At 47.5% G+C, this 27315-nt stretch overlaps 1 protein-coding gene across 1 annotated transcript in view; it reads left to right on the top strand.

Annotated features, from left to right (window-relative positions):
- PTPN9 (protein tyrosine phosphatase non-receptor type 9) overlaps window positions 1–12494 on the top strand; it is a 65095-nt gene extending 52601 nt beyond the window's left edge. The window contains exons 10-13 of the mRNA XM_084816770.1: window positions 4864–4942; window positions 7738–7888; window positions 9503–9710; window positions 10803–12494. Of these exons, the coding sequence (XP_084672896.1) occupies window positions 4864–4942; window positions 7738–7888; window positions 9503–9710; window positions 10803–11017 (653 nt within the window). The 3' untranslated portion in view covers window positions 11018–12494. The remainder of the gene's footprint in view (window positions 1–4863; window positions 4943–7737; window positions 7889–9502; window positions 9711–10802) is intronic.
- Window positions 12495–27315: the final 14821 nt, after the last annotated feature.

Below are 27315 nucleotides of genomic sequence, written 5' to 3'. Positions count from 1 at the left end.
TCAGATGCACTCCTTCCATGTGGCTGGCCAATGGATCCGCCTCCTCTCCTTGCGCCACACGACAGATGCACTCCTTCCATGTGGCTGGCCAATGGATCCGCCTCCTCTCCTTGCGCCACACATCAGATGCACTCCTTCCATGTGGCTGGCCAATGGATCCGCCTCCTCTCCTTGCGCCACACATCAGATGCACTCCTTCCATGTGGCTGGCCAATGGATCCGCCTCCTCTCCTTGCGCCACTCATCAGATGCACTCCTTCCATGTGGCTGGCCAATGGATCCGCCTCCTCTCCTTGCGCCACACATCAGATGCACTCCTTCCATGTGGCTGGCCAATGGATCCGCCTCCTCTCCTTGCGCCACACATCAGATGCACTCCTTCCATGTGGCTGGCCAATGGATCCGCCTCCTCTCCGTGCGCCACACATCAGATGCACTCCTTCCATGTGGCTGGCCAGTGGATCCGCCTCCTCTCCATGCGCCACACATCAGATGCACTCCTTCCATGTGGCTGGCCAGTGGATCCGCCTCCTCTCCATGCGCCACACATCAGATGCACTCCTTCCATGTGGCTGGCCAGTGGATCCGCCTCCTCTCCTTGTGCCACACATCAGATGCACTCCTTCCATGTGGCTGGCCAGTGGATCCGCCTCCTCTCCATGCGCCACACATCAGATGCACTCCTTCCATGTGGCTGGCCAGTGGATCCGCCTCCTCTCCGTGCGCCACACATCAGATGCACTCCTTCCATGTGGCTGGCCAATGGATCCGCCTCCTCTCCGTGCGCCACACATCAGATGCACTCCTTCCATGTGGCTGGCCAATGGATCCGCCTCCTCTCCGTGCGCCACACATCAGATGCACTCCTTCCATGTGGCTGGCCAATGGATCCGCCTCCTCTCCGTGCGCCACACATCAGATGCACTCCTTCCATGTGGCTGGCCAATGGATCCGCCTCCTCTCCGTGCGCCACACATCAGATGCACTCCTTCCATGTGGCTGGCCAATGGATCCGCCTCCTCTCCGTGCGCCACACATCAGATGCACTCCTTCCATGTGGCTGGCCAGTGGATCCGCCTCCTCTCCGTGCGCCACACATCAGATGCACTCCTTCCATGTGGCTGGCCAGTGGATCCGCCTCCTCTCCGTGCGCCACACATCAGATGCACTCCTTCCATGTGGCTGGCCAGTGGATCCGCCTCCTCTCCGTGCGCCACACATCAGATGCACTCCTTCCATGTGGCTGGCCAATGGATCCGCCTCCTCTCCTTGCGCCACACGACAGATGCACTCCTTCCATGTGGCTGGCCAATGGATCCGCCTCCTCTCCTTGCGCCACACATCAGATGCACTCCTTCCATGTGGCTGGCCAATGGATCCGCCTCCTCTCCTTGCGCCACACATCAGATGCACTCCTTCCATGTGGCTGGCCAATGGATCCGCCTCCTCTCCTTGCGCCACACATCAGATGCACTCCTTCCATGTGGCTGGCCAATGGATCCGCCTCCTCTCCTTGCGCCACACATCAGATGCACTCCTTCCATGTGGCTGGCCAATGGATCCGCCTCCTGTCCTTGCGCCACACGACAGATGCACCCCATATGTTCAGAGCTCCACAACATAAGAACTGCTTTGCTGGATCAGACTCCAGGCCCAGCATTCTGTCTCCCAGCTGTAGCCAGTCAGATGCAAGGCTACTAAACATGATGGAGCCGGCCATTCTCAGATGTTTGCCCCCCGCCCCCCAGCACCTGGTGATCCAGAGGTATACTGCCTTCGAACATGAAAGTTCTGTTTTAAACTATCTTGGCTAATAGGCGTACATAGACCTTTGCTCCCTGCGCTTTCCCATCTACTTTTCAAAAGCCATCTAAATCAGTGGCCGTGGCTTCACTGACACCTCTTGTGGCTGTGAGTTCTGTAAGTTATTTACAAGTTCAGGGAATGTGTGAAGCTGCCCTTCTACAAAGTCAGACCCCTGGTCGGTCTAGACTACTATTAGCTGGCTGGAAGCCATTTTCCAGGGTCTCACAGCTGCACTAACTGAAATTAATTTAAATGGCGATGTCCGGGTTATTGTAACCCTGGTAAGGCTCTCAATGATCTTAACAATAACCTTGTAAAGTAAGTATTATACCCATTGTATGGACGTGGGAGCTAAGGCTGTGATAGATAATGGCTTAATTAAAGTCACGTGCTGAGTTCACTGAAGAAGTGAGGTTTTCTCCTGGGTACCTGTGGCACATCCTTCATGCTCGTAACCACTACATCAGCATGCCTGTTAAACAAGGAAATGAGGAGAAAGAAAACTTCAATCACACACCTACTGGCCACATTCACACAGAATGATCAGTAGCCCATCTTACTTACTGGCTCCTCCCCAGTAAACATGACTGGCTAAACCCACCTTCCCCAACCTGGTGCCCTCCAAATGTGTTGAACTATGTCAAGAAATCCATTTTATGTTTATGTTCTAGTTGCCTGTTGTGAAGGTGTGAGGCTTACATTGGCAATGGGAAAAATAGTCAGGCTTAGAGGCCTGGAGTTTTCTGTTGGGAGGGAGTAACCCTGAGAGGAATAGTTTCATTTCTCCACATAAGTTTCATTCCTTCAGGCTTGAAGCAATACTTCCGGTTTGGAGGGAGGCAGGTGTATAAAGAGAGGGAGAGAGCCAGTAAGAATCAGAAAGACCAGGCTGCAGCCAGAGCAAGAGAGAGACAGCCAGAGCCTGAAGTGAGAGCAGAGTCTGAAGAGTGAGCAGGAAGAAGCAGCCTAGAAAAGTCTAAGTGCAGCTAGGGTAAAGGAACTTGCATTTTGCAATTTTTATTTTACTTTAATGCCTTTGTATCACTCAGCTCTATTATGTAAATACCTTTAGTTGTAAGCTGTTTGCCTGTTGTGGTTGAACCCTGTGTCTAGAGTGACAGTCACCCCACGTCTACAGCCTAAATGTCACATTACTGGGAAGGGGAAATTTAAAAGAAGGAAGGTGGGACTTAAGGAGGCAAGAGATCCTTAAGGACTTGCTCAGGGGATCCAGGTTATAAGTGGAACCTTGATACCTGTAAATAACTCCATTTCATGAAGATGGCCCTGCATGCACTTGTTAACCCCCAGCGCACGTTATCTCATGGTGTTCTGGCTTCAAGGCCAGAGCAGAACTTTTGCCAAATTAGGCTGAATTATTTCAGCTGGGCTTCGTGAGAATTTTCTACCCCTCCCCTCCCTGCCACCCCACTCCCTGCCACCCCAGAGAGCCTGGGAGAACTATTCAGCCAGCTAGTGATTGCCTAAGGAGGCTCACTTCACATATGTCAAAGGCTTTTGAGTATAAAAAAGGGGGGCAATAGCTGCCTTTCATCTGTGTTCTCATCTTCGTCTTGCTTTTGGCTTGTGACTCCCAGGATCACAGTTTGGGGCCCTGTCCAGGAACAGTTGGCTTAGTGCCTCTTCTGAACTGGGGATCCTGCCCTGCCACTCCCAAACAAGCCAGCATTTGTAAGCTAAGAACAAACCTTTGTTTGTCAAGGGAATGACAGGACAGAAGCTCTAGTTGAGACATGGTTTGTTTAGCCCAGATGTCCCCAACCTGGTGCCCTTCAGATGTTTGGACCACATCTCTCATAATTCCCATAATCCAGCATGGCCATGTTGGCTGGGAATTATGGGAGTTGCAGTCCGCGAAGGGAGGGGGTTATCCTAGCTCCTGGCAGTGTAGCCAGGGACAAACAATTACCCAAGCAGGCTGCCATCACACCTTACCTCCATCTCTGCCTGAGCCAGGGGACTCTCAGACCTTACAGGACACTCCTAGGGCTTCAGAAATAAGGGTCCAAGCCGGCATCCTCTATTTCAAGCCCTAGGCCTGAAACTTTAAACAGTAGCAAATAACCAAGCAGAAGGCTCTGAATTTAGTACCAGGCCTTACTGGGAAGGAAGTTCACACAAACCTTGAAATAGGTGTTAAGTTTATTTACAATGGGGAAGCAGGGTGAGGGGAATAAAAGGCATACAAGAACCAGAGCATATCTGGAAATAAAACCTCAGGCCAAAAAATACCAAAAGTTACGTCAACCTGCCCTGGTTGGTTTAACCAGTTGCATTAGTAGAAGGAGCCAAGTGGGGAAGAACATGCTGTGTGCATGAGCACACAGATCATTCAGGATAAGCCAGGGTTCTCTGATAACCCTGGCTTATCCTGTGATAACCCTGGTTGATCACTCCGCCGAGGCTGCTGTTACGCTTTGGGTCTGAGTGCTCATTCATTCCCATAGTGAACTAGAATTAGGCTGTGGTGGCCCTTGATTCTTTTTTTGCTGTTAGCCAAATACCTGTAGTTGTTGCTTAGAAAGAGACTTGATGCTACCCAGTGGTAAATGTAGCAGTTACCTTCCTGGATAGAGCCTCTGAGCATACCAGCATTCTTGTGCAGAGATCACTGAGAAGAGAACGTATGTAATAGAATGTTAGCAACTCTCTCCCTTATCATGCCGTACCAGGGCATGATAAGGGCATGCCAGAGCCTCGTGCTCTTCTCACCCTGCAAGGCTGCCTTTGTAATTTTGTGTGTCATATCTCTGCTTTACTCCGGCCCAGATAAAAAATCCAGGGAAAGGCCATAGCTCAGAGCATGTCCTTTGCGTGCCAAAGGTGAATCCAACTCTTAAATCGGGACGGAAAACAGTCCTGTCTGAAACCCTGGAGAGCCGCTGCCGGTCAGTACAAGCAGTACTCAGCTAGACAGTCCCCTGGGTCTGATGCGGTATAAAGCAGCTTCTTATGTCCCCAAATGGCGTTACTCCTTGTCCCCTTCATAATATGATGAGCATTTTCCTCTTCTTAATGTATGCTGTCTCTCTTCAGGGCCCTTAGAAAACACGTACGGTGACTTCTGGCGCATGGTGTGGGAGCAGAACGTGTTGGTGATTGTCATGACAACACGGTAAGCTGGCAGGCACGTCTCTGTGTGACAGAGCAGCATGGGCCAGGCCTTTTCTCCCCCTTGTGTCTGAGCAATGGAGGTTCTCTCCCATGGTGATGATGGCCTTTAAGGCTGCGGTCTCCAACGTGATGCCTGGGGACACCCTCTCTTGGTGCTCACCAGGCTCCCTGCCCTTCTGGATTTTAATTTTATTACTTAAGCTTGTTTAAAATTATTATTTTTAACTGGGAGGCGGGCATGCTGCGAAGTGAGGAGCCGTCACCCAGCACCATCTGTATTTGGGTTCAAAAGAGTGGTCTTGTGTTTTGAGCTCAGACCCCACCTCTGTCTTGTACTTAGATTCTTGGGCAAGTTTTTTTTTTTTCTTTTAGTCTCTGCAGTTTGCCTTCTGGGAGATGAGTGTTTTGTGATGTTCCCCCTGGCAGCTCTTTTGTGAGAGTGCCCATGACAGTCTTTTGAAATTCCAAATGTGCCCACTGATCCAAAAAGGTTGCGGGGGACGACGACGACACACACACTCCTGCTGTGACCATTCAGGGGTTTCTGATGTATTAAAATAGTTCCTTATTTATTAATTGTATATCTCCCCTTTCCACCAAAAATGGCACTCAAGGTGTGGAAGGCCATTTTAGGTGAGTGGCTAAGCCATAGACAGCTGAAGCCAGGAGTTGTTCCAGGGAATCAGAGCTGAGGGGCGAAGCCAGGAGTCACTGTTGGGAAACATACCTAAACACACGAGAGCTTAGAAGACCGCTGCTGCTCAGGCAAGGTCTCCGCCCAAACAGGAAGCCTTTTATAGCTCCTCCTGTCTAGGGAGGCCAAATGGTCGCCTGGGTGGGCAGGAACAGTCCAGAGCCTGAAAATACTTCACTGTTCTGGAGGCGTCCTGTCCTCCCTCTGTCCGCTAGGAGAGGGTAGGTGAACAGGTAGCAAAGAGGAGGCTTCAGGGGTTGGCAGTGGGCCCCCTCTATTGGGCCATGGGCCTTGGCAGGTGTCCTATGATGCCAAACCCTGACACCTGCCCTGTAGGCAGGGACTGACTCTTGGGGTCAACCGACTGAGTGCTCAGTCAGGTGGCAGGGCTGGTACTGCAGCCTAGATCGCGCCGTTGCGAAACACAGCTCAGTCTGCAAGGCTTGTGGCCAAAACGGGGATGCACACATACCCGGACTGCTTACATCCTGCCATTTGTGTCCAGTGGTAAATTTTGAATGTGCATCGTGACAGTCTCCATAGCCACACCTCCAAGGAGAGTCCAAAATTGCAGGCTGATCTGTTGATCCACAGCAACAACCCAGTTCTAGCAGCTTTCATCTCCACCAGGAGCAGGACTTTGGATCTTCATGGCCCATTCAAGGCCAAGCCACCTCACAAGGACTTTGCATTACAACAGGGAACAATATATTGTTGTTGGGAAAATTCATTTTCCCCCAGGTAGTGTGAGAATTGCAGCTAAGCTCAGAGGGAACAGGGAATTCTGAGCCAGGGAATTCAGGGTCCCTGCTAATAATAATAATAATAATAATAATAATAATAATAATAATAATAATAATTAAAAAAAAAAAAAAGGGCCGGCACTGTTTCCCTGTGAGCCCTAGCTCCAATACACCACTGTTAGTGTGTCTAGAACGTCGGAAACCAACTTGAGACTGGAGTCCACAAGGGGCAATGCAAGTAGAAAAAGGCTAGAGGGCCACCCTCCACTTGGACACAGGGAAGCTGGCACGAACCCCAAGCTGATGGGGGCGAGGCTACAGCCATGATCCCATGGCCATTTTCTTCTCGTGTTGCACCTTCACTGCTGTAATGCCAGAACGGGGCTTTTGTGTCGTCAGCAACACTGCTCCTTCAGGGAGCATGTCCTCTTCTCTTCTCTTCTCTTCTCTCCCCATCCCCTTTTCTTTGTATGTCATGTCTTAAGAACATACGAAGAGCCCTGCTGGATCAGACCAAGGGTCATCCAGTCCAGCATTTTCTCTTCACACAGTGGCCAACCAGCTGCTGACCAGGAACCCACAAGCAGGACATGAGTACAACAGTGCCCTCCCACCCATGTTCCCCAGTGACTGGTGTGCATAGGCTCGCTGCCTCTGGTACTGGAGGTAGCACAGAGCCATCAGGACTAGTAGCCATTGATAGCCTTCTCCTCCAAGTATATATACAATCTCCTTTTAAAGCCATCCAAATTGGTGGCCATCACTACTTCTTGTGGAAGTGAATTCCATAGTATAACTATGTGCTGTATGAAGGAGTCCTTCCTTTTATCTGTCTTGACTCTCCCACCAATCAGCTTCATAGGATGATCCAGGGTTCTAGTATTTTGAGAGAGGGAGAAAAATCTCCCTGTCTGCATTCTCCACACCATGCATAATTTTGTACACCTCTATTGTGTGCTATGGTCCATGGGGTCACGAAGAGTCGGACACGACTGAACGACTGAACAACAAATCATGTCTCCCCTTACTCACCATTTTTCCATGCTAAACAATCCCAGCTGTTTTAACCTTCCTTCATAGGGGAGATGCTCTGGCCCCTTGATCATTTTAGTTGCTCTTTTCTGCACCTTTTCCAGCTCTACAATATCCTTTTTTTTTTAGGTGCAGTGACCAGAACTCTCTACTTAGATTGTAAGCCTGCAGGCAGGGACTGCCTTGTTTAACTGATTGTTTGTATGCTGCTCCAGGCCTGTTTTAGGCTAAGGAGCAGGATAAAATTTGATTGATAGATCGATCGATCGATCAATCGATCAATAAATAAAAAATAGACTCCCCCCCCCGTTCTCTTTTGTGTTACAGGCTTGAAGAAGGAGGCAGAAGGAAGTGTGGCCAATACTGGCCGTTGGAGAAAGACTTCCAGATCTGCTATGGAACCCTAACGGTCACCAACCTTGGAACAGAGAACCTGAACCATTACAGAAAAACCATTTTGGAGATTTACAGCTGTGAGGTAAACACGAACATCTTTAGGCATGCACCAGTGGTGTAATAGCTTGAGTTAGGCACTGAAAGAGAGTGAGCATTTGCTGCAAATTAAACCCAGATTCTGTGCCCAGAAATAATTATGTATATATACATCAGAAATGTTGCGGTTAACATGAGTTGCATGGCAAATGTGCATTAAATTCCAGTCACTCTGCACATTTGCCAGACTACTTTGAGAATGTTCATCTTCCTAATACATGCACAAGAAATTGTGTGTGGTCTGGTCAATATGCATAACCTCCCATTCATGTTGGATGAAGTGAATATAATACACATTAACCAGTGACTGTGAAGTGTATCCAACTGGATAATATTCATACTGACTAGGAAACATGTGAAATGCCCTGTTCTTCAGTGGTTGTTTTGCATGTTACCCGACAACACCTGGAGACTGAGTGTATGGAGTAGAGATGTGTGGACTGTGTAAAATCCACTCCGTCTGTGTTTCGTGGATTGTCAGGCACCTTTTTGTTCTGTTGTCCGCTCACAGATGGATGCAAATTAGATTTTTTTCATCATGCAGAAAAATACGCAAATAATTACATAAGAGGTTTCGTAAGATTTTACGTAAGTTACCTTAGTACATTATATTTTGCGTATTGTCCCCCATTCCATTCAACTTTTCTTCAGCAGAAACTTGCATATTGTCCTATGAATAAATATGCGTAAATTTGGGGAAATTAAAAAAAAAAAAACTTTTGAAAGTCCACAGACCCCGCCCGGCCTGCGGGGGTCACTTTGCAGTGGATTCTGCAGGTTGGATTCTTAAAATCCAAGCACATTTTAGTCTGTCTCGAATTTCTCCAGCATCCCTAGCATGGAGTACACACCCGCTATAAACCCCCTCAAAATGTGGTGCCCACGCTAATGCCAAATTTTGCGAGAAGAAAAGCTGTGTTCTGGATAAACCTCTCAAATTCGCATGATTCCTCTCACCTTGGGCTCTCGGAATACAGAAGTATGGAAAGCCACAAAGTATACATGAGGTATATGGAGGTATAACATGACGTAGCCCTGGGGTGGTCCCTCTGCTGTTGGGTTTTAAGCAGGGGTGCAGAACCCCTTTCAGCTCCAGGGCCGAATTCCATTTCGTAGAAGCTTTCGTGGGCTGCTTTCCAGTGGTTGAGGGACTGAAGCCAAAAGGGATGGGGCCAAAATAGCAAAAACAGCAGGCTATTTTAGCTTACGGTCTTACTACCAGTAGCTAAGTCTTAAGAGAGGCATTTCAACCTTCTAGAATGGGGGGAAAGTGCACAAAAGCTGGGAAACTACCAAACAATTTGCGGTTGGAGGGGAAGGGGTTGCAGCCAAGGGAAGGCGGCATGGCCCTCTGGGGTGCATCAGAGGGCCAGAGTTGACCCCCGGGCCTAAAGGTTGTACACCCCTGGTTTTAAGCTTCCACGTTGTCCCTGGTGCAGCAGTGATAAGAGGCGGTGCGTGAGCCCTGTGTCTCATGTGGGGAAACAGTCGCCCCCTGCAGGAAGTGGTGGAGGCGCAAAGGAAGTCACGAGCAGGAACAGCTAACCACAGCCATCTCTCCTCTCCCCACCACTCCCCCCACCATTGTTTCCTGCCACAGAGCCGCGAGAGGCGCCTCGTGACCCATTTCCAGTACGTGAGGTGGCCCGACTACGGCGTCCCTTCCTCTGCAGCCACTCTCATCGACTTCCTGGGGGCCGTCAAGCAGCAGCAGAGGGTGGCAGTCAGTGCCTTGGGGCCGCGGTACAAAGGGCACCCAGGAGGGCCGCCCATTGTGGTGCACTGCAGCGCTGGCATCGGTAGGACAGGTAAGGATGTCGGGATGCCGGGATGCAGAGGCTTCCGATGGCGAATGAGGGTCCTGCAGAGTAAAGCTGGGGAAGGCGCTAGCCTTGGGAACATGGGAAGCCTAAGAAGTTGCCGTATACCAAGTCCAGACCATTGGTTCATCCAGCTCAGCATTGTCTACTTTGGCAGTGGCTCTCCAGGGTGTTAGGCAGAGGTCCTTCCCATCACCTGGTACCTGATCCTTTAAAAAAAACCCGAACAAATATATTAATTTGTTTAAAATATTTCTTGGCGGCCTTTCAGGGCAGAAGCCCTCCCAAGGCAGCTTACAGAATAAAATACATAAAAACACTTAAAATGTTAATAGCCAAAAAAAACCATAAACACAATCAATGAGCAATAAAAACAACAGCTAAAGCCAACAATAAAACCAGCAATAACATCAACAGCAGATATGTTGATCATATCTCATATCAAGAGAAGACCATGGTAAAATAATATGTTTTCAAGGCCTTCTAATATGTTTTCAAGGCCTGCAGTGACAGAGCCTGATACTTGATGCTTTGAAACCCCCCGAAGAACAATTGGAGTTGGCCAGGATTGAACCTGGGACCTCCTGCATGCAAAGCAGGAGCTCTACCGCTGAGCTGGGGCTTCTCTGCTTAGGCCTTGGAGAGCCTGTGTGGAGAAGCCCTGGATATTACAAGAGGTACTGTGATGTAGATAGATCAGGCGTACAGAACCTCAGGCCTGGGGGCCAAACCCGGCCCGCAAGAGGTCCCAATTTGGCCCTCTAGAAGGCCACACCTCCTTTCCCCAGCCACTGATTTCCCAGCTATTCTGTGTGTATTTACGCCGCTCTAAAAGCTTGAAATGCCTCTCCTAAGGCTTAGGAAGTGGCAGAAAGAGCTTCAAGCTGAAATATGTGGGTATATTTGGCCTTTTTTGCCTTTGTCTCTGCCCACCACTGGCATGCAGCCCCCGAGAGCTTCTATGAAATTCTATCCGGCCCTCAGGCTGAAAGAGGTTTGACACCCCTGATGTATAGAATCTGGCAGGTTCTATTTAGGGGAACCGCTGATGGCAATGTGGGTTTTTTTTTCTCCCTCCAGGTACCTTCTGCGCTCTGGATATCTGCCTGTCGCAGCTCCAGGACGTGGGCACACTGAACGTCTATCAGACGGTGATCCGGATGCGGACGCAACGAGCCTTTAGCATCCAGACCCCGGAGCAGTACTATTTCTGCTACCTAGCCATCATTGAGCATGCGCAGAGAGAAAACCTGCTCCTCTCCTCCCAGACTAGGGTTGGCATGGGGAAGAGCTAATAGAAAGAATGGCTGAAGGCTCACCGTCGGCTGAGAAGCACCAGGGACCAGTCCGCCTTCGAATTCTTTCCTTCCTTCCTTCCCGACCAATTCAGATTCATCCGAGTCTTCAGATGACACTTGCCAATAATACCGATGCAAGAGCTGACTTTTCTCTACTGCCAAGGCTTTAGAGAGAACCTTCCTTTTGACTCGTGGGCTAGGATAAGTTGCAGCCAGTAGCCGCAGGCTACGAAGGCTTGCGTTCTTTCGTGACTAGCACCCTCGACTGAACTGTGCCTTATTGAAACAAAACAGACAGACAAAAAAAATCCATTGACACAAACCCCAAACTTAGCAGCCCCAGCTTGCTACTATGGGCAAGCAGGAAGAAGATTTGACTCTTTGTCGTGGGGATGCGGTATCCTCTTTGCCTTGCTCTCATGCTGTAGGAAGCCTTTCCAGTTATAACCCGGGGCCTGGATAGAAGAATACCCCCCACGTCAGTCTTACCTGCCACTATGCCTATGTGTGTGTCCGTCTCCATGTACCTAGTATATCCTTCCTCGTGCTGCCAGGGGGTAGCCAGTATTCTCATTTATATAGATAGACGTAGTGGCTTCTAGCCGTGGCTCAGTAGTGTCGTAACGTCTTCCTACTGGGGCCTCTTTTTGAGTGGCAACGTCCCATGTTGCAAATGGACATTCGTGGCTCTGCCTGCCTGCTTTCCCCACCCATACCAGACTCCCAAGGCAGCTTTTAGAATGCATGCCCACGCCAGTACGCACGCCTCCGAGTCCAGATGGTGGCATCTGCCGTGCATACGCCTTGAATGGGACCATGGGGGCAGGGTGGTGTGGAAGTCACCACACCAGAGTGTGCCCTATCCCACGTGGATTCTCCCTGGGCCACACCTTGATAGGATGCTTCTTAAAATTCTATTTGTTTTTTGTTTTGCTTTTCTGCTTTTTAACTTTTTTACTTCAAGGCAGCAGAAAAGGTGGTTAGCCGGAGTGAAGATCTGTGGCTCTCTCTCTCTCTCTCTCTCTCCCTCCCCCCCCCCCCCCGACACTGGGCAGGGGAAGGGAAGTCACTCAAACCTTTGTCACTAGCCAGAAATGCTAAGTGGCCGGTACGAAGTACGGCAGGGGGCTTCCTTTCGTTGTGTAGCACGTGAGCCTGCTGGTGATGAAATCACGAGCTCCTGGTTTTCCTAAGGCAGGCTGTTCCCCCCACCACCACCCTCTTTCTGTTTACGGAAGAGGAGAGCGGCATTTGAGCCGACCTCAGTAACTTTATACTGGAATAAGCTCTTTTGAATGTGTATAGTCTTTTGTTTTTTACAATCTCTCGCTCTTTTTGTTTTGTTTTTGTATTTAACATTAACTTGATCAAGACCGAGTTGGAGATAACTGTAAATGTTCCTGTTCGCTGTTGTATGGTGACGACCTTTTCGTTTTTGTATTTACAAATAAATATACCTACAACCCACACATCCGTCGTCGTTGTTTCATTTGCTGCTTTGGCAAACGTTTGTGAGTGGCTGGGAGATTCAAGGCATATTGTCAGTCTGATACCAGTTTAAACAGTCGTGGCTTCTCTCCCCAAAGTTATTTGTTACTATTTTATTCTAGTATTTATATCCTGACTTGTTTCCTCTTGCAAGGAACCCAAGGTGGCTTACCTGGTCCTCCTCCTCTCCATTTTATCCCCACAACAGCCCTGTGAGGTAGGTTAGGCTGAGAGTCAGCGACTGCCCCAAAGTCACCCAGTGAGCTTCATGGCTGAGTGGGGACTAGAACCCAGATCTCCTGAATCTCAGTCCAGCACTTTAACCACTACACCGCAATGGCTTTCCTGGGAATTCCAATTTGGTGTTTAAAAGTTTCTCTCAAAGTTCCTGGCATCGCCACGAAAATTCCACATGGAATTTTTTAAATTACTGTCCTATCCCCTTCCCTCCTAGCTTTTTGCCAGATTGGACTGTAATCCAAGCTGGGGTGTGGGGGGGAAACTATTGAGTGGGTGAGGGAATGAGCTTGCTTCAGAATAGCAGTATACATTATGAGTGTACCAAATCCGTATCTGGAACTGAGCAAGTATGATGACTGGTGAGATCACTAGTTAAAAGCACAGGAGCAGGGCCAGTAAAAATGTTGGCGATCGTAGCTGATTGGCAGCTGCTTCCTGGTCTGACTAAGTGAGATGAAACCTGAACTTGCAAAATGAATGAGGGAAGACTCTTTGCCTCTCCTGGCAAACAGCAGTGTGCCTCTTTAAAAAGTCTGCCATGCATGTTGGCCTTTGACCAGCGAAAAGCTCAAGCAGCTGAGATATCGGTAAGAGGCCTACTTAATAAAAGCTTAAACAACTTGAGGTACTGCAGGTCAGCAGCAGAACACATGCTGTGTCAGTAGAAACCCGTTCGGTAGTTTCAGAACCTGGATTCTGTTAAAGGATCTTGGAGCATGAGAAGGACTGAGAGAGAGGTCAGCCTTAACCCCGGAGAGCCAGTGTGGTATAGAGGTTAGGGCAGGGGTGAGCAACCTTTGTGAGCCAGGGGCACGTTTGGCAAACTATCTTGAGCACCACCACAAAATGGCTGCCACGAGAGGCGTGGCAAAGGACAAGGAACTGCCCGCAAGACTGAGTCAAAGGTAGAGGTGGGGTCTGAGCCCCAACACACTAAACAACAACTTTGAACTCATAGTTTTCAGCACCAACAGAAACCTATTTCACAGCAAACCCAGCTGCCAGAAAGAAAATGTGCTGTTGTTTTTTAATGGGAGAGCGGTAGAGCCAAGAATTGGGTGCCTTGGTGTCTGAGAGTACCACATTACCTACCCTTGGATCAAGAGTGTATGAATAGAACTAGACAGATCCAGCTTCATGATGCACACTGGGTGACTAGTTCAGTCACATCTCGCAGCATAACCTACCTCACAGGATTGTAAGTAGAGCTGTGCGCAAATGGCCTCCTGAAATTCTCCACCGTACTTGTGGGGAAAGAAATTTGGGAGACAATTGCACTGAATTTCTCCAGGGGCAGGAGAAATTCTCAACAGTTTCTCCCAGGTAGCAATTCCCATTGGCAGGGCTTGTAGCACAGCTTCTTTCTTTTTTTGGTAAGGGGTTTGGGGGTCTTCATGCTGCAACAGCATCAGCTGTCTTGGCAGGCTGGCCCCAGTTTGCATCCACGGCAATGCAGGTTGTGTCCAGCTCCAGGGATGAGGTGGAGTTAGTGCTCTGCCAAAATCTGTCCTCCAGTTTCCTGAAGCTTTTCTCCCCCCATGAAAGAGGCTTCCCTTGTTCTGCCTCATTCAGGAAGTTTTATAATTTATGTTTGTGGTGTTTCTGAGCTCACCTAATCACAGCTAGCTTCCCAGGCTGCCTGCACGACCTGATCTGGAAAAGCCCTATGGGAGGAATTAGCTCATGGCACCTTAAACTGGGCTTTAGTTGAAGTGTAGGAAGCTGAGGAGGCTACAGGCGGCCAGAGAGATGATTGCACAATGAAAAACAGGGCACTTGGGCTCACTCCTCGGCCACCTCCTAAGTCAGGTAAGCCCAAGAAACCCAAACCCAACCCTTGAGAATTTCTCCGAAATTTCTTCACCATTGAATGTCTTTTTGAAAGCGATTTCCCTTCAATCAGACTGAATGAGAATGGTTGAACAAATGTGGGATAAATTTTTGGCACAGCACTAGTTGTAAGGATAAAATGGGGGAGGAAGGGAGGGAGAATCATGTATATGCATACTGCCTTGAGCAGGAGAGTTGGGTTATCACTTCCTCCAACAGCAAACTCTGCTGGTGAGTGCTGACAGGTTTGTAGCCAAACCAGGGCCACTTAGAAAGAAGAGGGAGGTGTCATTGTGCTTGGAGGACATAGGAAGCTGCCTTTTACCAAATCAGACCCCAGTGGTCCATCTAGCTCTGTCTTGTCGCCATAGACTGGGAGCAGCTCTCCAGAGTTTCAGATAGGAGTCTTTCTCAGCCCTTCCTGGAGATGTCAGGAATTAAACTGGAGACCTTTTGCATGCAAAGTGTGTGCTCTGCTACTTAGCTATGGTCCTCTCCCTCATATTGAGGTCTTTGTTGGAGACCCTTCTCAGACCTCGGAAGTAATAAGGCAGGTGGTGACTGGGGAAAGGGCACGGCCTTCTTGGATGTGGCACCCTGTCTTGGAATACTCTCCCCAGGGCAGTTCACCTGGCACCTACTCTTAAGTCCTTTGGGTACCATGCGAACACCTTTTAATTTTCTTAGGCCTCTTTAAATGTTAGTTAAATCTGGATTTGTTTTATTGTTGTTGAGCACATGTTTTATCTTCTCTGGTGTTTTAATTATGCTGCTGGTGGTTTTGATAATGCTGTGTCTTGTTTTAATTGTTTTGACAGGCTTACCAATGGCTGACTCCCCACCCACCCACCAACTCATAAGAGTATTTTCCGAAGGACGGGATAGAAACATCTTTAAACCAATAAATCAAGTGGTAATTAAGACAATAATTAAACGATTTAGGGGAAAAAAATGGCAGGACCAATGCCACAGCAGTTTTTAAAAATACTCACAAAAGCAGCAAAGGCAGCTGACCTTTGCCAAAAGCGTTTGGAAAAAGTCCTGTCTTTGCCATGTGATGACAATTGAGCAGTGATGGGGAAAGGTGGTATTCTCAGAGGGTGGGGGTTGTTCCACAACAAGGGTGCCATGACCAAAAAGGCCCTGTCTCTTCTACCCACATGCCAAACCTCAGGACAATAGGAAGCTGCCCTATATGAGGTAAAAATATTTGTCCATCCAGCCCAGTCTTGTCTATTCTAACTGGCAGCTGCTTTCCAGGGTCTCGGGCAGAGAATGTCTTTTCCAGCACCTGCTACCTGATCCTTTTAACTGGACATGCCGGGGATTGAACCTGGGGTCTTCAGCATGCAAAGAGGTGCTCTCTCACTGACCTAGGCTCCATCCCCAAATCTCTGGGGTTGAGCTGTGTGTATATACAGGAGGCAGCCCTTAAAGTAACCAGGTCCCAGGGTGTTTAGGGCTGTAACGGTAGGAACCTTGAAATTAGACCTGGAAATGAATATGTAACCACTGAACATTTTATTTGGTTGTTCATTTTTAAATGTTATTTTATATCCTGTCTGCCCTCCAAGGAGTTCTGGCCAGCAGCCTTGATTTTCTTCCCAACCTCTACATTTCTACATTTTCATCCTCACAATAACCCTGTGAGGCAGGTTAGACTGGGAAGAAGTGACCAGCACAAGGTCACCCAGTGAGATTTGTGGCCGACTAGGGATTTGAACTCGGGTCCCCCCATGCCTAGTCCAACACATTACAGCCACTCTTATCAGGCTGGATTCCCCAATATCAACTTCTGTGCTTGGCAGGCAATGATAGTCCTCTGGACTGGCTGCATGAGTTCTGTCCAGGAACCTGGTTCTCATATGTGTGTGTTCTTAGCTGGCATTCCAGAAGTTTAAAGCTGGCTGAGGGATTGTGGGAGTTGCAGTCCAACGTATCTAGAAGGCATTAGGCTGGAGAAGGCTGCTTTAAAGAACAAAAAGATGCAGCTGGGCTTGCCAGCTTTCCAAACCATCCCCATTTGCTGCTCATTATTAATGTATTATTATTATTCATATTTCTAGGCCACCTTTCAGGGCACGAGGCCTCCCAAAGCAGCATACAACAATAAAATGCATGTAAAAAAAATCATATAATAAAAACAGTGCAATAATAAAAATAGCAAATGTTCCAAAAAACAACAAACACCAGCATAAGACAGAACCTGTACACAATTGCAGTTGTAACCTAGTGTTGCAGAATTTTGCCCTTCTGCCAGGCTCATCCAAAGAACAGACTATTTTTCTATTTCAGTAGTCTGATGAAACGTAAGTAGGGGAAGGCCAGAGTAAACAAATAATCCTTCAGGACCTTCCTAAAAGCCTGCAGTGATGGGACCTGGTGGGACCCCGACAGCAAGTTATTCCAGAGGTGTGGGACCACTGCAGAAAAGTCCATGCCTCGTGTACTCGCCTAGCTAACTGCCCTCACAGGTGGGCTAGTGAGAAGGGCCTCTCTTGCTGATCTTAGAGTGTGGGCAGGTTGATACTTCATATCTATGTTTCAGCAGCAGCTTGATAAACAGACATTCACTGATGTATAATATTTATCTCTGTGCTAAAAGAAGCTCCACCCTGTAAGTTTTTTGCACATGAAGTTGCTGTCCAAGTCACAAGAGCAAACAAGGGTTGTTTTTCTTGTATCTGACTTGTTGGTAACCCAGCTTGCAGGATGTTCCTGGCCTTGGTAGGATGCAGGACTGGATTTAGGGCTTGCCTGGGGGCAAGGGGGTTGCCACAGGCTAGACCTGCATTCTGCTTCCCATAGCAGTCAGCCAGAGGTTGCCAAAATTGTTTATTCCCAGTGTCTGGTATTCAGGGGGTAACAGTGGAGGCTGGTAGCTCCAATATCAGTGGGGCAGTGAATCTGCTCCAGGGTTCAGTCAGAACTCTAAAGCTCTCCAAGGCGCTTTGTACCTTGGAGAGCTCCTTTAGAGTTCTAACTCTTTCTGACTGAAACCCGGAGTGGATTCACTGCTCCACTGATATCAGAGCCACCAGCCCCCACTAGGGGTTATGCTTCCTCTGTGTGCAGAGGTTCCGTTGAGCTGTCATGGCTAATAAGGATGTAATAGCAGCCCTTCTGGATCAAAGGTCCATCTCATCCACCATCCTGTTTCCTGCAGTGTTCAGCTGGCTGCTTCCAAAAGCAAGGCCTGAAGGCACTTGCCTTCCAGAAACTGGTAGTATTCAGTGGTACACTGCCTCTGATCCTGAGTGATTCTCACAAAACGTCAATCAGTCGGCACCAGTCCAAAGAAAATGCCAAATGGCACTACTGCAGCAGAGTGGTGTAGTGGTAAATTTTGAAGTGCAGGCACTCATCATGACTGTGTGTGTATCTTATACATTCAAAGCCCTTAACGGCTTGGGGCCGGGTTATCTGAAGGATCGCCTCCTCCTATATGTGCCTGCCTGGACCTTAAGATCATCTTCAGAGGCCCTGCTCCATGCGCCCCAGCCAAAGGAAGTGAGGTGGGTGGCTACTATGAGGAGGGCTTTTTCTGCTGTAGCACCCCGGCTGCAGAATGAGCTCCCTAGTGAGGTTAGCCTGGCACCTACACTGTATTCTTTCCGGTGCCAGGTGAAGACCTTTTTATTTTCCCAGGCATTTTAGCTCTTTAGACTTTTAGCTTTGCTGTTCTAAATCTGTATTTTAAATCCCTGCACTGCTGCTAGGTTTTATTCTGGTTTTATTTGGATTGTATCGTTTACTGTGGAGAAGACTCTTACGAGTCCCCTAGACTGCAAGGAAGTCAAATCAGTCAATCCTAAAGGAAATCAACCCTGAGTGCTCATTGGAAGGACAGATACCGAAGCTGAAGCTCAAATATTTTGGCCACCTAATGCGAAGAGAAAACTCTCTGGAAAAGACCCTGATGCTGGGAAAGACTGAAGGCAAAAGGAGAAGGGGACGGCAGAGGATGAGATGGCTAGATAGCATCACCGATGCAATGAATATGAACTTGAGCACACTCCAGGAGAGAGCGCAGGACAGGAAGGCCTGGCGTGCTATGGTCCATGGGGTCACGAAGAGTCGGACACAACTGAACAACAAATCGTTTACTGTGGTTTTAATGTTTTATATATTTTGTATTGTTTTATTGTGCGCTCTTTGGTTTTAATATTTGTGAACCGCCCAGACAGCTTCAGCTATTGGGCAGCATAGAAATGAAATAATAATAATAATAATAAATAATAAATAATAATAATAGACATGTGTCTGTCCGTCCATCCATCTATCAGTGCCATAACATCAAGACCATGAAACCCAGACCCTAGAAACATGGCATGTATACTGAGAGGACTGTAGGGGTGTGCAGCTTGGGATTATTATTATTTTAAAACACACCTGTTAAGGGTGCAATCCTATGCATGTTTAGACAGAAAAAAGTTCTGCAACTCCCAGTATTCCCCAGCCAGCATGGCTGGGGGAATACTTCTGTGCACGTTTCTTCTATGCATGTTTAGACTTTCTTCTGTCTAAACATGCATAGGATTGCGCCTTAAGTGACTTTAATTAATTCTGATGTGTCTGTGCTTGATGCCTGCAGTGATATCTTCAGCACATAGCTTTGCAGTTCAAAGCCAGGGAAGATTAGTAGGCCGAGGCACAGAGTTTTAAGCCTTCCCCCTCCTCCCTGCTGTGAGGCAGTCCCCCCCCCCACTCAGGAGAATGGAATGGACAGACCCCTCCTTCAGGGGACTGTAGGGGTGCACCATGGCAGGGACTGTGCTTAGGGGTGCCTGCAGGCATGGCTTCACTCAGACGGGACGGCCCACTGAATCCAACTCTGATCACTGTATAAGTTTGCTTGAAGGCTTCGCTGTATCCAGCTATGGGCTACTGTAACTTGTGCATAGCCAGATCCATTCATGTGCATACAAACACACACACACACACACACAGACAGAGAGAGAGAGAGAGAGAGCAGAAGCACCCCGCCTGATATCCAATTTATTAGGGCCAATGTGACTGCAATCCTGTACAGCTTACCTAGGAGTAAGCTTCATTAAATTCAGTGGTGCTTACTTCTGACTCCATAGGTTCAACCTGTAAAACACTGAGCTTTCACTAAAGATCTTCCCCCAGAATCAGAGGCACTAGGCCTATGTACACCAGCTGCTGGGGAACATGGGTGGGAGGGTGCTGTTGCACTCATGTCCTGCCTGTGGGCTTCCCAAGGGCAGCTGGTTGTCCACTGTGTGAACAGAACCGCAATGCCATTTTGGGCTGCATTAATAGAAGCATAGCTTCCAAATCCCGGGAATTACTAGTTCCCCTCTACTCAGCACTGGTTAGGCCTCATCTGGAGTACTGAGTCCAGTTCTGGGCACCACACTTTAAGAAGGATGCAGGCAAACTGGAGAGGGTTCAGAGGAGGGCAACAAAGATGATCAGGGGCCTGCAAACAAAGCCCTATGAGGAGAGACTGAAAGAACTGGGCATGCTTAGCCTTGAGAAGGGAAGACTGAGGGGAGATAGGATAGCACTCTTCAAGTCCTTGAAAGGTTGTCACAGAGAAGAAGGCCAGGATCTCTTCCCGATCATCCCAGAATGCAGGACACGGAAGAATGGGCTCAAGTTACAGGAAGCCAGATTCTGGCTGAACATCCGGAAAAATGTCCTGACTGTCAGAGCAATACGACAATGGAACCAATTCCTAGGGAGGTGGTGGGCTCTCCCATACTGGAGGCGTTCAAGACGAGGCTGGACAGCCATCTGTCAGGGATGCTCTGACTTGGATTCCTGCATTGAGCAGGGGGTTGGACTCGATGGCCTTGTAGGCCCCTTCCAACCCTACTATTCTATGATTCTATGACAAATTAACCCTTGGTCTGATCCAGCAGAGCTCTTCGTATGTTCTTAAGTGCAACCTTCTGCTTTTAATTAGAAATGCAAACTACCTTGCAAAGAAGTGTTACCATTTAAACTGCTCATGGGAAGGAGCCCATCAAAGAAAAGAAAATGTGTATCCAGTCTCTGCTTCAATGTTTTCCTCATTCTCTGTCTTCCTCTATGCCAGGGGTGGCCCTCCAGATGATGTTGGGCTCAACTCCCATTATCCCCGACCACCGGCTACACTGTCTGGGGATGATGGGAGGTAGGGTCCAACAACATCTGGACAGCCACACCCCACCCCTGCTCTGTGCCAATCTGCCAGAAATTACGTACAACTCATTATCACCTCCTTCACTTGCCATAGCAAGAAGGGTCCACTCCAGCAGATGACACCATTGTTCCTTCTCTGAAAAAAGTCCTGGACATGCATTAGGGACATAGAAATCTGCCTTATACTGAGTCAGACCCCTGGTCCATCTAGCCCACTATTGTCTGACACTGACTGGCAGCAACAGCAGCAATCCAGGGTTTCAGGCAAGATTCTTTCCTAGCCCTACCTGAAGATGCCAGGGATCAAACTTGTGACTTTCTGCCTGCCAAGCAAGTGCTCTGCCACTGAGCTAAAGGCCCTCCCTTCCACTACACCACCGCTTGAGCTAAATGCTTGAAACATGAGCATCACTAAAAAAGGATCATATTTTGTTGACTGTTTTAAATCTGAAGTTTGAAAAGGACTCCCCCTGCTATAATGCAGGGCTGGTAGCCAGGGAACATTGACAAAGCTTCGTTCACAGTAATGGATGTAGCAATCAGATAGCACCACATCCATTACTACATAAATGAGGACATCCATTACCATTCACATGTTATACAATTCATGCCCATTCTCAGTCATTCCAGCAACCTTCAGGTTTTTTGTTAAAAGGACCGACTCATTTGCAAAAGAGCCAGTCTCAACAAAACCACCTGCCTGTATGGCATACAAAAATGTTCTCCATGTTTACTATTTCCTCTCAGGGACTGTTGAAATATTACTATTTGTTATTTTTATTATCAATATTTTTGACTCTTGTCTTTTGAAAAGCAAAGCAGCTTACAAGCAAAGCAGTAAGAGATCCTTTTTAAAATTACAGTTGTTAGATCATTTAAAAATGATACATAAAACTTTGAGACCTTGCGAAATTGAAAAAGATAACAAATACAGAAGGTTGATCTGTTACACCAAACACAATTGGAGAGACTTGTGGTATTTAAAGACCTTGCTGGCTGGGGATGCTGGGAACCATGGGATTTTTTTTCTGTCTGAACATGCATAGGATGGTGCCTTTATTGTGGCATGAGCTTTCCTGGACTAGAATCCACCTCAACAAATACACAAAGTGTTGTCTTTGCATTGTGGTGGATAAAGCAATGAAAATGTCAAGCCAGTCTCCAGCTGCTGTAAAAAGGCAAAATCCATGTTGGGTATAATTAGAAAAAGATTTGGAGGAAAACCCTGCTAATATCATACTGCCCTTGTATAAATCTATGATGCGGCCACAGTTGGAGTACTGTGTACAGTTCTGGTCACTGTATCTCAAAAAATATATTGTAGAGTTGGAAAAAGTGCAGAAAAGTGCACTGAAACGATCAAGGGGTTGGAGCATCTCCCCTATGAGGGAAGGTTACAATGTCTGGGACTGTTTAGCTTAGAAAAAGGGTGAGCAACGGGAGACATGTTAGAGGTGTACAAAATTATGCATGGTGTGGAGCAAGGAGAAGGTTAATACTATATATAATACTAGAACCTGGGGCCATCCTATAAAGCTGATTGGTTGGAGATTCAAGATAGGTAGAAGAAAATACTTCTTCACACACTGCAGAGTTAGATTATAGAATTCACTTCCACAAGGTGTAGTGATAGCCACCAATCTGGATGGGTTTAAAAAATATTAGACACGCTCATGGAGCATGCTATCAATGGCTACTAGTCCTGAGAGCTAAATGCTACGCCGAGCAGTGGTGTAGTGGAGGCAGGGCTCGCAGGGACGCAGCCCCGGCACTTTTTCATTAGCAGGGACTCTGATGTCATCTGCCACCCCCCTCACAATTCCCTGTTCCTTCTGAGCCTAGCTGCAATTCTCACTGTAGCTGTGGGGGGGATGAATTTTCCAAGCAACAATATTGCTTGGAATGCAAAGTATTTGGGATGACTTGGTCTGGAATGGGCAATTAAGACCTATTCACTCTATCAAAGACGTGCTCCTGGTGGAGATGAAAACTCCTACAACTGGTTTGTTGAAATGGATCGACAGGGCTGCCTGAAATTTTTGGACTGCCCTTGGAGACTGTCACAATGAGCTCTTGCATTTCCAAATTTACCACTACCCCCCCTCTGTGTGTGTGTGTGTGTGTGTGTGTGTAGTTCAATCCAGCTGGGTGTGTGGATGTTTCTGTTGAAGGGGCAGGGGGGAGATATGAAGGCACTTAGGAAAGGCTAACGGGTAATGCTGGGGTGCTAAGGGAGTGTGCAAGGGGGCTGCTGAAATGAGAAGGGGTCTGTCCATGAGGGCTGAGTTGAGAAGGTGAAGCTTCCATAGAGTATCATATTAAATGATAAAATGTTTGTGTTTGGGTGGGTGAAGAAGATTTTAACACCCCTGCATTTTTTCCTCAGACATCCAGTTGAAATAAATACTTCTGCCTTGCTCTCAGCTGCACTGTTTTTGGTTCCCACTTGAAGGCTGTATATCTTACAAGGTTGCATAATCTTAGAAGGGGGCATGGCTGTGACTGTCAACGAAGGGGCTCTGCACTTCTGAATTTGCCACTACGCTACTGACCCCAGGTTTCAGAGGCAGTATGCCTCTCAATACCAGTTGCTAGGGAAAATGAGCAGCACTCATGTCCTGTTTGTGGACTTCTCAGAGGCCTCTGGTTGGCCACTGTGCAAACAAAATGCTGGATTAGACGGGCCTTGGTCTGATCCAACACGGCTCTTCCTTTGTTCAGGGAACGGAGAAACAGTGGAGCCAGGTGCTTTGAAATTCAGTCTGGGTCAAACCTATGTAATGATGTATACAAGACAAGCACGGTGACTTCTCACAACAGCAGTAATATGGTGACTCTGGGTACATAGCTTTGCTATGTTAATTTGATGCCTTATAGTGGGAAAGCAACTGTCTTCACTGAGACTAAATGAATATAATCAAACTTGCCAATTTTTTCACTGGTGTCTCCCTTTGAAGTTCCTTTGTCAAAGGATAATGACTTGCAGGCCTGCAGAAGAGCATCCTGGGAAATTGAAATGTTCCATCAGCAAACGCAATCTTGCGTTACTATTATAAACTCCACAGATTTAGGCCACAGTCCTTAAACACTGACAGGGTTCCCCTTATGACCTGGACCCCCTGAGCAACCCCTTAAGAATCTCTTGCCTCATCTTCCTTCTTTCAAACTTCCCCTTCCCAGTAACATGGGGTTTAGGCTGTAGACATGGGGTGACAGACACGCTAGACACAGGGGTTAACCACAAGAGTTTACTGGTAAATTAAGGGCACAATTCTATGCATGTTTATGATTGTAATGTGCTCTACATGGGGTTACCCTTGAAAATAGTTCGGAAGCGGCAGCTGGTACAGAACACGGTGGTTTGCCTGATTAGAGGCAGCCGCTGGTGAGATCACATCACTCCAGTGCTGAAGGAGTTGCACTGGTTACCAGTTGTTTTCTGGGCCAAATTCAAGGTGTTGGTTTTGACCTTTAAAACCCTACATGGTTCTGGCCCAGCCTATCTTAAGGAGTGGCTCCAGCAACACCAGACAGGCCGCTTAACAAGATCAGCCTCTGATGGCCTTCTTTCTGTCCCATCAGCCAGGACAGCTAGACTGGTGGGGACGAGGGAGAGGGCCTTCTCTGTGGTGGCCTCCACTCTGTGGAACTCCCTCCCTAGGGAACACCACCATGCCCCCTCTTTAATGAGCTCCCACCAAACATTAAAAACGTGGTTGTTCAGGCAGGCATTTGGGGTGGGTTAGGGTATTTTTAGAAATATGTTTTTAATGTGGAATTGTATTGTTCTATTATTGTACATCCCCTTCATGGATCACTGCCTTGTTGTGGCGAAGGGGCTTGTGTAACTCAGTGAAGCCATAAGCTATGCCGTGCAGGGCCACCCAAGACAGACAGGCCATGTCAGAGAGTTCTGACAAAATGTGGTCCACTGGAGAAGGAAATGGCAACCCACTCCAGTGTTCTTGCCAAGAAAACCCCATGGAACGTATCACAAGGCTAAAAGAGATGACGCCGGAAGAGGAGCCCCTCAGGTCGGAAGGTGTCCAATATACTACTGGGGAAGAGCAGAGGGAATTTCCAAGTAGCGCCAGAAAGAGTGAAGCGGCTGGGCCAAAGCCAAAAGGACACTCAGCTGTGGATGCGTCTGGTGGTGAAAAGAAAATCCGATGCTGTGAAGAACAATATTCTTTAGGAACCTGGAATGTCAGATCAATGAATCAAGGTAAGCTGGAGGTGGTCAAACATGAGATGGCAAGATTGAACATCGATATCTTGGGAATCAGTGATCTAAAATGGACAAGCATGGGCGCATTTAATTCAGGTGACCATTATATCTACTACTCTGGGCAAGAATCCCTTAGAAGAAATGGAGTAGCACTGATAGTCAACCAAAGGGTGGGAAAAGCAGTACTGGGGTACAATCTCAAAAATGACAGAATGATCTCAGTACGAATCCAAGGCAAACCATTCAACATCACAGTAATTCAAGTCTATGCCCCAACCACTGAAGCCGAAGAAACTGAGGTTGATCGGTTCTATGAAGACCTACAACACCTTCTAGAACTAACACCAAAAAAAGATGTCCTCTTCATCATAGGGGATTGGAATGCTAAAGTAGGAAGTCAAGAAATCACCAGGATAACAGGCAAGCATGGCCTTGGTGTACAAAATGAAGCAGGACAAAGGCTAATAGAGTTTTGCCAAGAGAACACGCTGATCATAGCAAACACTCTTTTCCAACAGCACAAGAGGCGACTCAACACATGGATATCACCAGATGGTCAATATCGAAATCAGGTTGATTATGTCCTTTGCAGCCAAAGATGGAGAAGCTCTATACAGTCAGTAAAAACAAGACCTGGAGCTGACTGTGGCTCAGATCATGAGCTGCTTCTTGCAAAATTTCAGCTTAAATTGAAGAACGTAGGGAAAACCACTAAACCATTCAGGTATGACCTAAATCATATCCCTTATGAATATACAGTGGAGGTGAGGAATAGATTTCAGGGATTAGACCTGATAGACAGAGTGCCTGAGGAACTATGGACGGAGGTCCGTAACATTGTTCAGGAGGCAGCAAATCAATCCATCCCAAAGAAAAAGAAATGCAAGAAAGCAAAGTGGCTGTCTGATGAGGCTTTACAAGTAGCTGAGGAAAGAAGGGAAGTGAAAAGCAAGGGAGAAGGGGAAGATATATCCAACTGAATGCAGAGTTCCAGAGAATTGCAAGGAGAGACAAGAAGGCCTTCTTAAAGAACAGTGCAAAGAAATCAAGGAAAACAATAGAATGGGAAAGACTAGAGATCTCTTCAAGAAAATTGGAGATCTCAAGGGAACGTTTTGTGCAAAGATGGGCATGTTAAAGGGCAAAGAAGGCAGGGACCTAACAGAAGCAGATGAGATTAAGAAGAGGTGGAAAGAATACACAGAACTATACAGGAAAGATCTTAATGTCCCTGATAGCCATGATAGTGCGGTCACTGAACTTGAGCCGAACATCCTCGAGAGTGAAGTCAAGTGGGCCTTAGGAAGCATTAGTAACAACAAAGCTAGCGGAGATGACAGTATTCCAGCTGAGATCTTTAAAATCCTAAAAGATGATGCTGTTAAAGTGCTGCACTCAATATGCCAACAAATTTGGAACACTCAACAGTGGCCGCAAGACTGGAAAAGGTCAGTTTACATTCCCATTCCAAAGAAGGGCAATGCCAAAGAGTGTTCAAACTACCGTACAATTGCGCTCATTTCACATGCCAGCAAGGTTATGCTCAAAATCCTACAAGCTAGGCTTCAACAGTATGTGAACCGAGAACTACCTGAAGTACAAGCTGGGCTCTGAAGAGGCAGAGGAACTAGAGATCAAATCGCCAACATTCGCTGGATCACAGAGAAAGCAAGAGAATTCCAGAAAAACGTCTATTTCTGCTTCATTGACTACGCTAAAGCCTTTGATTGTGTGGATCACAACGAACTGTGGCAAATTCTGAAAGAGATGGGAGTACCAGACCATCTTACCTTTCTCCTGAGAAACCTGTACGAGGGTCAAGAAGCAACAGTAAGAACCAGACATGGAACAACCTATTGGTTCCAAATTGGGAAAGGAGTACAAGGCTGCATATTGTCACCCTGCTTATTTAACTTATATGCAGAGTACATCATGAGAAACGCTGGGTTGGATGAATCAGAGGTCGGAATTAAGATTGCCAGGAGAATTACCAACAACCTCAGATACGCGGATGATACCACCCTAATGGCAGAAAGTGAAGAGGATCTAAAGAGCCTCTTGTTGAGGGTGAAAGTGGAGAGTGCAAAAGCTGGTTTGAAACTCAACATTAAAAAAACTAAGATCATGGTATCTGGCCCCATCACTTCCTGGCATATAGAAGGGGAAGAAATGGAAGCAGTGACAGATTTTATTTTCTTGGGCTCCAAGATCACCGCAGACGGTGACTGTAGCCATGAAATTAAAAGATGCTTGCTCCTTGGGAGGAAAGCTATGGCAAACCTAGACAGCATAGTAAGAAGCAGAGACATCACCTTGCCGACAAAGGTCCGCATAATCAAAGCTATGGTTTTCCCAG

This window comes from Heloderma suspectum, chromosome 11 (assembly GCF_057233095.1).
Source record: "Heloderma suspectum isolate Gila_16-S chromosome 11, 16-S_ref, whole genome shotgun sequence".
Lineage (NCBI taxonomy): Eukaryota > Metazoa > Chordata > Lepidosauria > Squamata > Helodermatidae > Heloderma > Heloderma suspectum.
This window is presented reverse-complemented; position numbering and strand designations above follow the sequence as displayed.